We start from the raw sequence: 15,951 nt of genomic DNA, 5'->3' as shown, positions 1-15,951 counted from the left end.
CGTGAATCATCCTTGACGACGAATGTCGTGGTCGTTAACATCATCCCGAAATGATGTTCCTGTCCAGGTGAATCGTTAAGCGCAAGATGCGAAAAATATGAGTGGAAGAGCAGAAGTTACTGCCAAAAGAATCACTTTATAATTATAACATCAAAAATTACTTATTATCATTAAAGCAAAATTGTCAGAAACTGCACCAACTTTAATAAACTTGTCATCTGGAGCCGTATAATTTAATATATTCAAAAATTGCTGTCGTTACGCTACCACATAATTTTGTCTGAACCTACTCCTTTCTGCAAGATGATCTTAAATTTTTTTGTGATAAATGGCGCAATATTACATATCTCAGCAGGTGTAGGTATTATTTTACTTATATCTCGCAACGGTACTATGCTACAAATTTTCTTGTGTTTATGGAATGTAAATATGTCATGTTTAATAGAGGAACACACAATATTTAAGATAATGCTTCTTGTTTTTATAAATTGAATTGGGGTTCTTGTGAGGAACAGCTTACTTCTTTATTTTTAACTTTTTGTTCCTAAATATTTATTTGTGAAACATCTATCATTTAGAACTAATACTAAATAGGCCAAAATATTCTGAAAACACAGGAAGTAGAGCGATTTTTTTACAAAAATAATTAATGTAGTTTCAACCAAAAACATTAATTTTCTAATGAAGAAGATAACTTTTAGCCAAACCAAGAATTTTTAATAAAAAAAAGTTAAACTTTCAACCAAGCAGTTGAATTTTCAAGCACAGAAGATAAATTCTCGACGAAAAATGTTGGTGTCTAAAAGAAAAGTTGATATTTCAAACAAAGAAGATGAATTTCCTAAAAAGAAATAGATCAATCCTCAATCGAAGCAGATTATTAATTTTCAACCGAACATTTGCATACTTAAGGAAACAAGATTACATTTCTAATTATAGGGACAAATTCTCAAGCAAATAGATTATTAAGAAAATAGTTGAATTTTCAATCAAAAAATTAATTTTTTACCTAAAAAAGAAATAGATCAATCCTCAATCGAAGCAGATTATTAATTTTCAACCGAACATTTGCATAATTAAGGAAACAAGATTACATTTCTAATTATAGAGACAAATTCTCAAGCAAATAGATTATTAAGAAAATAGTTGAATTTTCAATCAAAAAATTAATTTTTTACCTAAAAAAGAAATTTTCAACAAAATACATACATTTTTATCAAAATAGTTACAAATTTTCAAACGAAGAAACGAACTATAAACTTAAGTAATGAATCTTCAACAACAAAAAATGCATTTTTAACAAAGTAAATCAACTTTCAACCAAAAAAGAAAGATCCTCCATGAAAAACGTAATAGTTGACATCTCACCCGGAAAAATTTAATTTTAAGTACATAATAGTGGATTTCAAACAAAAAATTGAAATTTTAACAAAATACTTAAATCCTCAACCAAAACAGATTATTCACTTTTAACCAGAGAGATGCATTTTGATTTTCAACGAAAAACTTAATTGTCCATAAAACAGTTGAGTTTTCAAGTTAATAGGTCAAATATGATTTAGAATAAAATTAGGGCAAGTATTCCCTTGAAGATAAATTTTAAAGAGAAAAGTTAATTTTCACACCAAAAAAATGAATCTTCTACCAACGGAAATGTATTTTCAACAGAAGAGTTTTTAAGAACTTTTAAAGCTAAAGAGTAGATTTTTTTAGGAAAGATGACCAAAAAAGATGAATGTTTAATGAAACAGTTCAACTTTAAACAAACAAAAAATCATATACCTACCAAAAGAGATAAATTTTTAGCAAAAGAGATGAATTTTAATGGAAAAAAGTTAATTTTTTTAGAAAACAATTGCCTTTTAATCCCGTAAAAATGAATTTTCAACAAAAATTTAATTTTCAACCAAGAAAATAAATATGCAACCACACATTTGAATTTTTACCTGAAAAAGTTAATTTTGAACTAAACAGGTTCATTTTCAAACAAATATTTGAACTTTCAAGTAAACGAGAAGGATCTCCAACAAAATAGTGGAATTTTTAATTAAATTATTGATTGTACAATCGAAATAAATTTTCAACCAAGCAGTCAAAGTTTGAGTTAAAAAACTTCAAACTTCTAGCTCAAACAGTTGCATTTTTAACCAAATAATAACATTTTTAACCACAAAAAGATTAATTATGAACCAAAAATATAATAACAGACTATTCAGTGAAAAAGATGGAACTTTCACAAAAAATCGTTGGATTTTCTTATTTGGGTTTATTAGTTTAGTTCGCATTTAGGCAAAAAAGCGAGAAACAGGGAAAAAAGGGAAAGTTACTTGAAAACAGGAGAAAAAAGAATTCTTCAAAAAGGCGGAATAGCGGAAAGATTGTGGACTCTGACATTATCAAAATTCTTTTTGTATGAAAAATGCATACGATAGAAAATGTTCTCCCTGACCTCGTCTTAACTAATCGATAGCATTTCTGAGGGGACGCGAGCGTATTGAAATATGTTCTCTTAGCCTGCTCAAAATTCTTCCTGCGTGAATAAATTTTGAGATTGTTGAGGCTATATACTATTTGAAAAAATGGTAAATATTCTCCTTGTGTAAATTTTTTCCATGTAAATTCGCGAAATTTGTATGATAACATTTAGCGGAAGGAATGGTTCACCCTTTCGGCTTATCATACATTGTGTCAGGCATTGTAATTCTTGACATGCTTGTCTCAAAGGAAACGTCCCTGGCATCCACCTTGAGGGAATGTCTAAGCTTTGCCCGGAACTTAATAAGTAAATTACTCCGCAGAGACTAGTATGCCAACCACGAAAGAAAACTTCCTTGTAAAGGATCCACCAACAGATTTTGAATTTAAAACCAATTTAAAAAAGAAATAGATTTTGAAATAAAGGATACTTTAAAAGGATATTTGAGAAGTAGTATAATTTTTTTTAATTTAAAAGGATAAAAACCTATATCTTTTGATGTAAAAAAATAATTGAAGCATATCTTAGGGGCCATAAATAAACTACGTTACCGATTTTTGGCTTTTTCACACCCCCTCCCCCTTTCGCAGAAAGTAATTATTTTCAAGAAGATAGTTCAATTTTCAACCCAAAATGACGAATTTTTGTTTCATTCATTTTTAAACAGACATTTGCAATAACAACCAAATAAATAGTTCAATACATAAAGACACATTTTCAGAAGAAGGTTACACTTTTAACAATACATTGAAGTTGCAGCAAATAATAAAGAAATATGAACAAAAAAATAAGATTAATTTTTTTCCAACCAAATTTTATCCAAATTTTACTCAACCAAAAAATACGACTTTCACAAAATAGTTGAATGATCAAGAAAATCATTAAATTTTGAATAAAAAGTTGAATTTTGAACCAAATAGTTTGATTTTTAACCTAAAAAGATGAATTTTATATCAAGAAAGATAGATGACTTTTTTACCGTTAATATCAATTTTCTATAAAAAATAACGAATATTTAACAGAACAAATGAATTTTGGTCTAAAAAATATGACCTTAACCAAATATAGTTAAACCCTTCACCAAATACTGTAATTTTAAACAGACAATATTTATTTTATGCAAAAAAGACGAATTTTTAACAAAAGGGTTAAATTTTCAAGCTAAAAAGTCGAATGTTTCCGAAAAATTTAACTTTTAATTCCAAAAAGATGAATATTCAACATGAATGTTTATTTTTAATCAAGAAAGATGAATTTATAAATAAATAGTTGCGTTCTCAACTAAAAGATAAACTTTCAAGAAAAAATGTAAATTTTCAACAAAAAATTTAATGATTAAATTTTCAGGTTAAAAGATAAATTTTGAATAACCAAAACAACTAATTTTCAACAGGTAGAATTCAACTACCAAAAACCAATTAATAAAAAATTGTTGAATCCTCAACCAAAAGATGCATTTTTAACAAAATACATGAATTTTCTACCAAAAAGTTGAATTCTTAACTTATGTTGGATAAATTTTCAATAAAAAATGGAATAATTAAATTTTAAGATAACAAAGTTAATTTAAAAAAAAAAGATAAAAATATGAATTTTCAACAAAAAAGTTCATTTTGTATCAAATAGTTGCATTTTTAATCAAAAAGATGATTTCTTGACCAAGAAGATTAATCTTCTGCCAAAAAGACCAGTTTTTAAGAAAATACGTGAATGCTCAACTAAAAAAGATCAATTTTGAACTATGACTACAATAATTGAATTTTAAGTTGAGAAATTAATTTTCAACCAAAAATGAAACGATTTTTAACCAAATAGTTCAATGTTTAAGAAAAAACATCTGTAGCCAAAAAAATAAAGTTTTAATAAAAAAGATTAACTTTCAACAAAGTAGTTGTATTTTCAACAACATAATAAAATTTTCTACGAACGAGATGAATTTTAAATCAAAAATATAATAGTAGATTTTTTAACCAAAAAAGGACTTTTATACAAAAATAGTTAGGTTTTCGTATTGGGCTCTATGAATTCCAAAGGGGAAGTTTCTTGAAAACAAGAAAGAAAAGAATTCCTTAAAAATGGGGGAAAAAGAGAATGATTCCCATTTTTCAAAAAATTCACAGACTTTTTTAAAAATTTATCATCCGGAAATGTTATATAAGTTCGCAACGCTACTTTCATTGGCCCCCCCACGCCCTTGTTAACAATCTCAGTTTTTTACTCGATCCTCTTTCTCCCTTAAACTGGTAACAAAGTTTATGGATAGCCCCCTTAATATAAAAAATTAATAAATGTCTAGTATTTTGCAATTATGGATCTAATATATTACTCCTCGATAAAAGCACGGTGCGTGGTTATGTCTGATATATAAGACTTCTTCTAAGTTTGTATAACTACTGTTAACTATGCGAGTTCGTGGTTTATCTAGGGAGGAACCAAATATCTCTTCCCTCTGAATAGCTTCAAACTATGAAGATTTTAAATGAAAAAATAATTTTTCTAATTGTCCTCTTTAAAAATTATTGCTTGAATTTTTATTAAAGCTCGTTCTAGAAGTAAATAAAGGGAAAGTTATAATTGCGGTAGAAAAGTTTGATAATTAAAGAGCCGTATCATTCCAGCTTTTTTTTGTACATAAAGATATTTCGAAGCTAAATTAATTATTTTAGGTTAATGATATATATGATAATTTTTTGTTGCACCATGTTAGAAAAGGAGGTTTAGATTTAAAACGAGTAATAGCCTACTATAGTAATGAATGCATGACCATTATTCGAACATTATTGCTTCGATTACTTTATAATTTCTACAAATGAGGAATGTAACGAGCAATGAAATGCTGAATGCATTTATTGCTTGTACACAAGCGTCAAATGCCTATCAAAGAGTACGATTGAAGATTTTGTAACGGTATTCAAACACCAATTCGATTTCACCTTTGGCAGGGCATAGTAGTAAAATACATGCCCATATGAAATATTGAAAATTTGTACAGATTAGAGATTGTTTCTTCTCCAATAATAATTCGATTGAAAAGTTATATTTCATTCAAAACTAGTTATTTTTTGTGATTTTTGTTCTTTTGTGATTTCTTAAATTTAGAACCCCCCTCCCCCTCATTATAATGATTAAATATTTTTTATTAAAAATGGATATATCAATTAACGCAATTTTAAAAACTTATTTTAAAGGAAAATAAATATTTAATAATTTTAGTAAATAGTATAATAAATCATTTTTACAATATTTTTGTTGGAAACTTGGTTGACTAAAAAGGTAAGACTTAGGTTAGTATACATGATCAGATTCGAATATAATTTTTTTGAAATCACCTTAATGTGTATAATAGTATAACAAGAAATTTCAACAGCTAAATTTAATATCGTCAAAATGATATCGAATCCTAATCATATTTGAATCCTCAAAAGTACGACTATTTTAATTTAGATACTGGATCCCGAATATTATCTCTACTATAAAATTCATGCATTAGTAGTGGAGCATCTTATCAAATTTATTGTGGCATGCGGAATATTCAAGATTAGTTCTCACCACGTGGATGCTTTCGGCGTCCCTCCTGAGGTCGCTCCTTTGGCCCGCCGTGACTGCCGCACTCAGGTGGTTGTAATGATGTTGGTGAAGGGTGTTTAGGGTTTGTGTGTAGGGATCACCGACGAGGTAATCCAGGTGTTGGGGTTGTGCGAGTCCCGGATGTTGGGGACTCGCTGGTGCGTGGTGATGGGATGGGAATGGGGGTGGGAAGTAAGGTGGCTGGAAGTCGGAAGCTGTTGGCAAGGAGGCGCCCCCATGATGAGGCATGCCACCTCCGTTACCGTTACCCCGATGACCATGGTGATGACCACCCGAATAAGGCGACGAATTTCCGCTGCCCAACGAGGAAATGCCACCATGTCCCGTTAAACGGTCCTGAAACAAAGAAACAAAAAATAATTGTAAGTCAATATATTCTCATTTACTGATTTTTTTCTATGCTGATAGATTCGTTTCAGACTTCAGAGCCCAAAATGTTCTGGAAATAGGATAAACAGAGTGATTTTAACGAAAATAGGGGTACAATAAGGAAATACATTTTTTTAAATTAAATTAATGTAGGTACCACATTGAATTTAATTTTAAACGCTTTAAATACCTAACCAAGAAGGTTAATTTTCAACCAAAAAAATTAATTTTCGACCAAATAGTTGATTTTTAAAACTAAAAAAGGTCACTTTGCATAAAAAATGGAATGGTCACATTTTTAATAAAAATAAAAAAAATTCGAAAAAAAAATGAATTTTCAACAAAATAATTAAATTTTCAATTACCAAAATAAATTTTTAACTATAATGATGAATCTTCAACAACAAAAATAAATTTCTTATCTCAACTCTGAACCAATTAGTTGAATTTTCCAAACAAAAAATATTTTAATTTTAAATAAAAAAGAATTTAATTCAACGAAAAAAGACGAATTTTCAACAAAATAGTTGGTTTGTCAACCACAAGCGGAACATTTTCGAACACAAGAAAACGAATCAAACCAAAAATATAAATTATTAAAAAAAAATTTAAGTTTTAAATCTAATAGTTTTATATTAAATAAAATATAATTCAATTTAACAAAAAAATATCAAATTTCCAGAAAATAGTTGAATCACCAACCAAAAAGTAGTAGTAGTACTAGTTGAATTTTTTACCAAATTGTTCTATTTTCAAGCCGAAAAGACAAACTTACAACCTAAATAGTTGAATGTTTAACCAAAGAAAAAGGACTTCTCTTGAAAAAAGTTTGAATTTTTAAAACAAATAGTTTATGTTCTATCTAAATAGTTAAATTTTCAAGAGATAAGAATAAATTTTCTACTGAAGAGTTAAATTTTGCCCCTCAAAATATTAATTTTCAAGAAAAAAGTTAGTTTTCAACAAAAAAATGTTACAAATATGTATTTTCAACTAAACCGTTGAATTTTTAAGCAAAAAAAATATTTTTAAAAGATAGTCGAATTTTTAATAAAACAATTTGTTTTCAACGAACAACGATAATTTTCTATTAAAAATATGACAGTTCTATGGAAAAATATGAATTTTCAATAAAAAAGGAGGAATTTTCTATAAAAAAAATCTGCCCGCTTCGCGGGTACATTCTCATTGAGCGCTGCGCGCACGGCTCGCTTCGCTCGCAGGTTTGAGCGCGCGACCGTTGAATCTCGCACTTCGCGCTCGATAATAGGTTACCTCGCGCTCGAACATAATTACATCTCGCGCTTCGCGCTCGGATATTTATTCTTTGCATTTGGAATACTTGAAAAAAACGTTATCAAAAAGATCTCTTTTAGATGGCAGTATTTACATGCGTCTTCATATTCTGAATTGTCTACTTAATTAAGTATAGTCAAAGATTAAGTTTCTCAAAGCTCTGTAGGCTTTGAGGTACATATTCTCATCGTGACACTCGCGCTGCGCGCTCGATTTTCGACAGACATTTGTAAACAGGTTTTGTCCAATCTTTTTTCTCGTAACTTTCGTCGTTTTTCCACACAATTTTTTTTTTAATTTTTATTTCAACGTTATTTTTCACGAATAAAACAAAAAGTACGCGTCCTATCAAGAAGTGATTCTTAAAGAAGTTGTAGATCTTTTTTGGGATAACCATTTTTGTTAATTCATATTTTTTCATATCCTACATAGTTTGTCCACAAAATGGAAATTTTTATTTTCCATTATTTTTTGTGCAATCAAAATTTGAAATTTCGATTTTTGAAGAAAATCCAAAAATTGGTCATGATAATCTTGTAGGGCTTTCGAAAATAAATAATTTTCTTCTCTAGACTTTTTTTCATATCGTGCGTTTTTCGGCTTCAAATTTTGATTTTCGGTTGATTAAAAAAAATTTGAAAAAGCTATAACTCTGAGAATTTCCATTTTATCGAAAAAAGTCATTAGGATAAATTGTTTGTTATTTTGATAAGATAAATATCCGTTCATAGAATTTTCAAATTCAGAAAAAAGTAGTCTCAAAAATCTTCAAAATGCGCTCACTTTTTGAATTTTTATCAAAAATAGCTGGTTCACGAACTCGTCCTTTCTTTTAGGCCTTAAAAAAAGTGTGCTAATGATGAATTTAATTCGTTCATTTTTTCGAGAGTTATCGTGTATACGGACGGACGGACGGCCGGATGGACAGACAGACAGACAGACGCCATCGTAAAAACCTAATTTTCGGAATCAGGGGGTCTCGAAACGTGGAGATCCGTTAAAAAAGTGTGATGTCAAATTTCCGAAAATTCAAATACTTTCTCAATCATAAATGATGAGAATGTAAAAAAAAAAACGATTGCTCAAAATAAAAGGTTAATTTTCGACCAAAAAGATGACTTTTTAAGAAAATAGTTTTTAAAAAATGCAATGTTCTTCCAAACAGTACAATTTTTGACCAAGGCAGATGAATTCTCTACTGTTAGAAAGAACTCAACATTAAAAGCGAGTCCATAGTATTTCAATATCAAATGTTTCAAATATTTTTTATTAGAAACCTACATCATAATCAACTATAATCTCACAATTATCAGCCTGTTTTGCACCTAATGCTTCAGTTTTCCATTACATTAGTATAATACTTTATTTGACCATTTTAATGTATAGGATAATACTCGTCGATCGGGTATGATTTCTTGGACGTTAATCGACTATAATACTTATTATATGGTAGTAATTAACAGGATACGTGCTAGGCAATATTCTCGTAACGAATGTCGGTTTACGAGTCACTTTAACGGCATCTGTTTCAGCCTCACGTTAACGAGCGCTTATCTCGTTACGAATGTGATTTTCCAAGTTTTCCGTCTTTTCTTGTCAATAAATCCATTCTTACAGCGCCGTACAAAACGTCCATTATTGCCGAGCCACTACGAGCTTCGAATTATCTTCATAGTCGTTCCAGCCAAACAGGTTCGATCGTTCCTATTCCTACCTCAGCTTTCAAACTACGCGGATTGGCTCTAATATTTTGTGTGGAATTGGAAAGATGGATAGGTCATATATTAATTTAATCACATGTTTGATGAGACTAAACATTGTAGAAACAGGATTTCGGTTTGTTTTTTTGCTCGCAAAACAACTTGTACCTTGTTCAAATTCTTAATGAGGAATTGGAAGAATAAGGAGACTTCATTGATTGTTATTAATCACCTGGATTTCTCCAATATTCTTGAGAAATATGAAGCTATTAGAAAAAACATTAGAAGCATTACGGGAAAAAGTCTTCCTAGTTTCTTATTTTATATATCTTAATATAATCCAAGCATTTTACCATTTGAGCCACGCAGCCTCCAATTATTGTATTTATTTAAGTGCAATCAATTTCTTTCCTATTTTGACTAATAAATATATCACGAAAATAGGGGAAAAATATGGAAATAAATTCTTTGGGATAAAATTAGAGTAGGAACCATACTTCTATGATATCTATAGTCGAAATATATTCCAGATTCAACAAAATAATTAAATTTTTAACAACAAAAATAATTTTCTATCAAAAGAGATGAATTTTAAACTCGAAGGCAAATTTCCAATACAAGAATTGAGTTTTCAAGCCCAAAAATTGAATTCTGTAGACAAAAATTGCCTTTTAAGCCCGGAAACACGAATTTGCAATAAAAAATAATATTTTCAATCAAGGAAGATGAATTTACAGTTAAATAGATACATTTTCAAGCTCGAGGGACAAACTTTAGTAAAAAAAGTTGCATTTTCAACAAAATTTTTGAATTTTCAACAAAATAATTCAATTTTCAGCTCGCATTGGATTGAAAAAACAGTTGCCTTTAAACCTTATAGTAAAACTTTTAATTTTTTGTAGAAATTTCGTTTTTAGGTTGATCAAAAATTCAGCTATTTTATTTAAAAATTCAATGAATTTGTTGAAAATTTATTCTTTTTGTTGTTATAATTAACTATTAAACCAAAAATATAAATTTTCAAAGAAAAATCTAATAGTTGATATTTCAGACAAATATTGATCTGTATAGTTTAATTGTCAAATCAAAAAAAGAAATTTTATTAGAAGAAATTTGAATTTTCAACAAAAAAATTTATTTTCAACCAAGAAAAAAGTACTTTTGACTAAAAATATGACTTTTTAACTTTTCGAATTCTGAAACCAAAAATATATTAGAAGACTTGTCGACACAAAATAATTAGATTCTTTTATAGGAGTGTCTACACGTACCAAACAAATTCGGCTATTCGTCCCCAAATTCCGGTGCAAATAGTCCCTTTTCCAGCTTTGACTATTCGTACCAAAAAAATTGAAGGTTTCTTGAAAATAGAAGAAGAAGAGAGAATCTTTTAAAAAAGGGAGAAAAAGGAAAATAGAGTAAAGAGTGTAAAGTTTTGGAATATGATCGTTTTAGAAATCCTGTTATTTTAAAGCATGTAAAGCATGAATGCAAATAAAGGTTTGCTTTTCAAAATAATAGACTCTATTTAACCAACATAATAGTTTAGAATATTGATTGATGTTTGAATGGGCTATCGATCAATTTTGAAAGTTTCATGTTGCAGTTCATTTTGCGATTTCTCATTTATAACGATCTATTGAATTACATTTTTCAAAGTGAACTTATATTTCACGAAAGCTTTTTAGCAATTATGATGTCAAGTTATAATAACAGTACTTCGCACTTGGAAAGTACTGAACCACTATTATTCTTTTAAATTCGTTTTCTTTTAGATATTCACAGAGAAAAATGGATATTACGACTCAGTACCTGGATTTGTTACTATAAGACAATGCTCTGGATATTAAATTGACATTAAAATCTAATATGAGCAGATATTAAAACTTAATGTCTGTATATTTTTACATTCTCATCATTTATGATTGAGAAAGTATTAGAATTGTCGGAAATTTGACATCACACTTTTTCAACGGATCTCCACGTTTCGAGATCCCCTGAATCCGAAAATCAGGTTTTCACGATAGCGTCTGTCTGTCTGTCTGTCCGGCCGTCCGTCCGTCCGTAAACACGATAACTCTCGAAAAAAAGAACGAATTAAATCCATCTTTGGCACACTTTTTTTAAGGCCTAAAAGAAAGGACGAGTTCGTGAACCAGCTATGTTTGATAAAAATTCAAAAAGTGAGCGCATTTTGAACATTTTTGAGACAACTTTTTTCTGAATTTGAATATTCTATGTACGGATATTTATAGTATTAAAAAGAACAAATCATTTATTCTTATGACTTTTTTCGATAAAAAGAAAATTCTCACAGTTATAGCGTTTTCGAAATTTTTTTAATCAACCGAAAATCAAAATTTGAAGCCGAAAAACGCACGATATGAAAAAAAGTCAAGAAAAGAAAAACATTTCTTTTTGAAAGCCCTACAAGATTATCATAATCAATTTTTGGATTTTCTTCAGAACTCGAAAATTCAAATTTTGATTGCACAAAAAATAATGGAAAATAAAAAATTCCATTTTGTGGACAAACTATGTAGGATACGAAAAAAGATGAATTAAAAAAATGGTTATCCCAAAAAGATCTACAATTTCGTTAAGAATCATTTCTTGATAGGACGCGTACTTTTTGTTTTATTCGTGAAAAATAACGTTAAAAAAAGCAAGATAAAAAAAATGTGTCGAAAAACGACGAAAGTGACGAGAAAAAAATCCAACAAAACCTGTTTAAAAAAGTCTGTCGGAAATCGAGCGCGCAGCGCGAGTGTCACGATGAGAATGTGTACGTCAAAGCCTACAGAGCTTTGAGAAACTTAATCTTTGACTATACTTAATTAAGTAGACAATTCAGAATAAGAAGACGCATATAAATACTGCCATCTAAAAGAAATCTTTTTGATAAAGTTTTTTCAAGCATTCCAAATGCAAAGAATAAATATCCGAGCGAGAAGCGCGAGGTGTAATTATGTTCGAGCGCAATATGTATTTCAATCGTTGTCCTATAGTTGGAAATCCAGATATTGAACCTTAATACCCACTTTTCTTTGTCTTCCTTCTTGAAGTTTATTCTACTAAAATACTAAACAAATAACATTGTCATGTAACCTCATTTGCATGATCACTGATCTTGAAATAATTTCCAGAAAACGGAGATCGAGATCTTCTCTGTATAATAAAAATTAGTATCAACCTTTTTATGCAAAATATATGTATATCGCAGCTATTCATAAGGATCTCGGCAGTAAATTTACGGGAGTTACAAGAGGCACCGCATACCGTGTACTGCAAATCTTTAAGCATGATTTACAAGATTTGTTCTGAATTCAACAGGTCCGTTTTTTCCGGGATAAGTGAGAAATCGGACTGGCCCATAAAGCGAGTTGCTACTGGGCCACAAAAAGGAGGAAAAGATGTAAAAAATCATTCTCAAGAGATCATCTTCAGTACCGCCTACATACAAGAATCCGGCAGTATTGCCTTTAGAATTTAGTTACAAATGGGCATAAACTATGCAAATCCTGGACTACCTGTCGCAACACAAATAGCTGCTGGGCAGAAAATATATCCTGTGTTCCGATTCAGACCAGGGATAACTGCATCATAAGACACTCGAAAGATGGTATCGTTCGCGATAACCCGATAAAGATGTTATTGGAGATGATAAACTGCAGGAAGACTCCTATAGAATAAGTGAAGTATTTTTTTAAGCAACTTTTATAAATCCCGACATTTTCACCAGATACTAATGCACTGTAAGAAATGTTCGAAAACTTCCGAAACATTTAGGATACTAATATAACTCAAATTTACGAAATTAGGTTGTGGTCATGGGCGGCAATGCACTGCAAAAGGGTTGTGTTGGATTATACTGATGCAGTAAGTCTATTTTTTTCCTATATTGAATGATCTGAAGCGTGAAAAGGATTCGAAATTTGCACGAGAAGAAGAAACTGAAAAAAGTATTGAAATCGCGAGTAAAGGCAACGGCCTAGACATTTGGTTGATGAGTAAATTATCTTGACAATAAAATAGTTACAAGATACTGCGATCATCTCCCTTTTAAATGAACTTCTAAAAAATGTGCATCAGGACCGCAAATGACCAGCAGCAGTTCCGTAAATAAATAATTAATGCAGGTTTAACTTTAATGGTGAGTCCGTTGTTTACAGTATATATTTGTCGCAACAATATAAATTATAGTAAGACTATTTAGAAAGCGAAGTTTATATGTTTAACTGTTTTCTAGAAAATTAGTCTTTTTGATTTGAAAATTCAAAAACTTGGTTGAATTACTGTTTGAAAATTTTATTTTCTTATCTAAAAATCTAACTATACCATTTTTGGGTGACAAATGATCTTTTTTGTTAAAAATTCAAATCTTTTGTTGAAAATTCGTATTTTTTATTAAAAAATGCATCTTTCTAGTAGAAATTTCATCTTTTCACCTAAAAATGTAACTGGTTGATAAGTATTCTGTTTTGTTAAAATATTCATTTTTTTTACAAATTTCGTCTTTTTCAGTTGAATTCAACTACTTTTTATTTAAAATTAGAATCTTTTTGGGTTGAAATATCAGCTATTACATTTCCCGTCGAGAATTCATAAATTTTTTTTTGAAAATGCAACTAATTGGTTAAAAGTTAAACCGTTTTATTTAAATTCATTTTTCGGGTTGAAGATTCATCGTTTTGGTTGAAATTTCATCCCTTAGGGCTAAAAAAATGACTATTTTTTTGAAAATTCGGTTTTTTGTTGCAAATTAATTTTTTGACTTAAAAAAAAAGATTAAATTTAATCGAAAAAAGTTAATTTTTTGAACAAATAATTAAATTTTCAAGCAAAAGACGATCTTTTTAGAAAAAAGTTCAATTTGGAACGAAAAATTTAATTTTCAACTAATGAAGATGTGATCCAATATGGCAAATGTTCACCAAATCAGATTGTATTGCCTTTTTAACAAAATACTTTAATTTCCAACAAAATAATTAGACAAATTTCCAAACAAACAGTGAAATTATTAACTCAAAGAAATGTATTCTGAACCAAAAATATAATAGTAGACTTTTTAATGAAAAGAATTAACTTTGAACTAAAAGTAGTTTGATTTTTTATTGAGTTATATTAATTCTGTTCGCATTTGAGCGAAAATACGAGGAAAAGAATAAGTTTGTTAAAAACGGGAGGAAAATGAGGAATTCTTAAAAAAAAGGGCGTGGAAGAAGTGTAAAGTCTGCTATAAACAAAACAATATACCCGGTTTGATTTTATTACAAACGTTTTATAAAGTAATTCACAGAACTTGTGCTAATTCAATATCGTACATATAAATCTCAGAATTTTTGAAATGCTACAAATCTCTCATAATATCCGCAAACACCTTCCAGAGTTGTTTTTGGTATAGACCTCAAGCAATAAATAATTGCCTTCCACTGTTTTGAAGTCGAATAACGTTATACCGAGCGTAAAATGATACCCTTTGGATCGTAAAATGATTTTATTACTTCACAGAATATTTACATAGAATATAAAACTACATTTAAACCCCTGTCCTTCACACAAATTTGACGAGGCATCAAACCTTGTTAGGGGAATGTTACCTTTATAGATTTATGGAGAAAATATCTAGCCCAAGAATACTGAAAAGTATGCATAATAATTTTATAATCATATAAATCATCATACTCTTATGTCAGATTTTCCTTTGATAATGTTTTATATGCATTATAAATTATGCCTTTTTAAAAGAGTATTAAAGATTAGATTTGAAGACTTCAAGAAAAGTGTTAAATTAGAGATCAGGTTTGCAGGCACCTGGCTACTGCAATCTTACGATCTGAACATCGTAAAACTTTGTATAGATTTATCGTAGATACTATCCGGATATTGGTAAGAAGGTTCCACAAGATGTAGGTGTATATCCAAACGCGTTTGGAATCAGATAACATCTAGAACATCTTCATACACAAAGTCTGAATATATTTATCTACAATAATGTTTACAGTATTGAGGATAGATGTTATGAAGTTCGGATTGTGAGAAAACCGTATGAACCAAAATTTTTCCGCAAAAACCCCTTAAAATAAAAATACAGGGCACTTATCTAATTCATAGAAATTGTCTAGCGATAGACTTTTTGATCTTCTCTGAGTAATTAATTGGTAGAAAAAAAAATCGTAAATTAAATTTAGAGTTATAGAATCTAGTAGCCGATCTGATCCAAATTATTAGTGTCATTTGGGCAAGAAATAAAAAGTAACGGTATTACTGATAAAGATCGGTAGCGATATCTAATGAGGAGCCGGGCGAAAAGAATTTTATTTCGACAGAGCTTAACGATATTTAATGCTTATGTTGAAGTCCCAACAAGTATAGGTCCGTTAAGATATAGAAACCCTAAGCATAGTTAACGTTTTTTAATGTGCCTAACATGTCATGTGCCAAATGACTAAAGTTTCCGTAGTGAAAGTTTGGACATATAATTGTGAAACAAGAATTTCTTGCATACACTTTCCAATTTTT

At 29.6% G+C, this 15,951-nt stretch overlaps 1 protein-coding gene across 2 annotated transcripts in view; it reads right to left on the bottom strand.

The window, feature by feature from the left end:
* The window catches only part of LOC117169114 (transcription factor AP-2-epsilon), a 121,117-nt gene that overhangs the window by 65,385 nt on the left and 39,781 nt on the right, over positions 1–15,951 (bottom strand). For both annotated transcript variants that reach the window (XM_033355273.1, XM_033355274.1), the window contains one exon: positions 6,026–6,400. In XM_033355273.1, coding sequence (XP_033211164.1) covers positions 6,026–6,400 — 375 coding nt within the window. The remainder of the gene's footprint in view (positions 1–6,025; positions 6,401–15,951) is intronic.

Source organism: Belonocnema kinseyi, chromosome 3 (assembly GCF_010883055.1).
Source record: "Belonocnema kinseyi isolate 2016_QV_RU_SX_M_011 chromosome 3, B_treatae_v1, whole genome shotgun sequence".
Taxonomy (NCBI): Eukaryota; Metazoa; Arthropoda; class Insecta; order Hymenoptera; family Cynipidae; genus Belonocnema; species Belonocnema kinseyi.
Note: the sequence above shows the minus strand (reverse complement) of the source record. Positions and strands in the feature narration are given on the sequence as shown.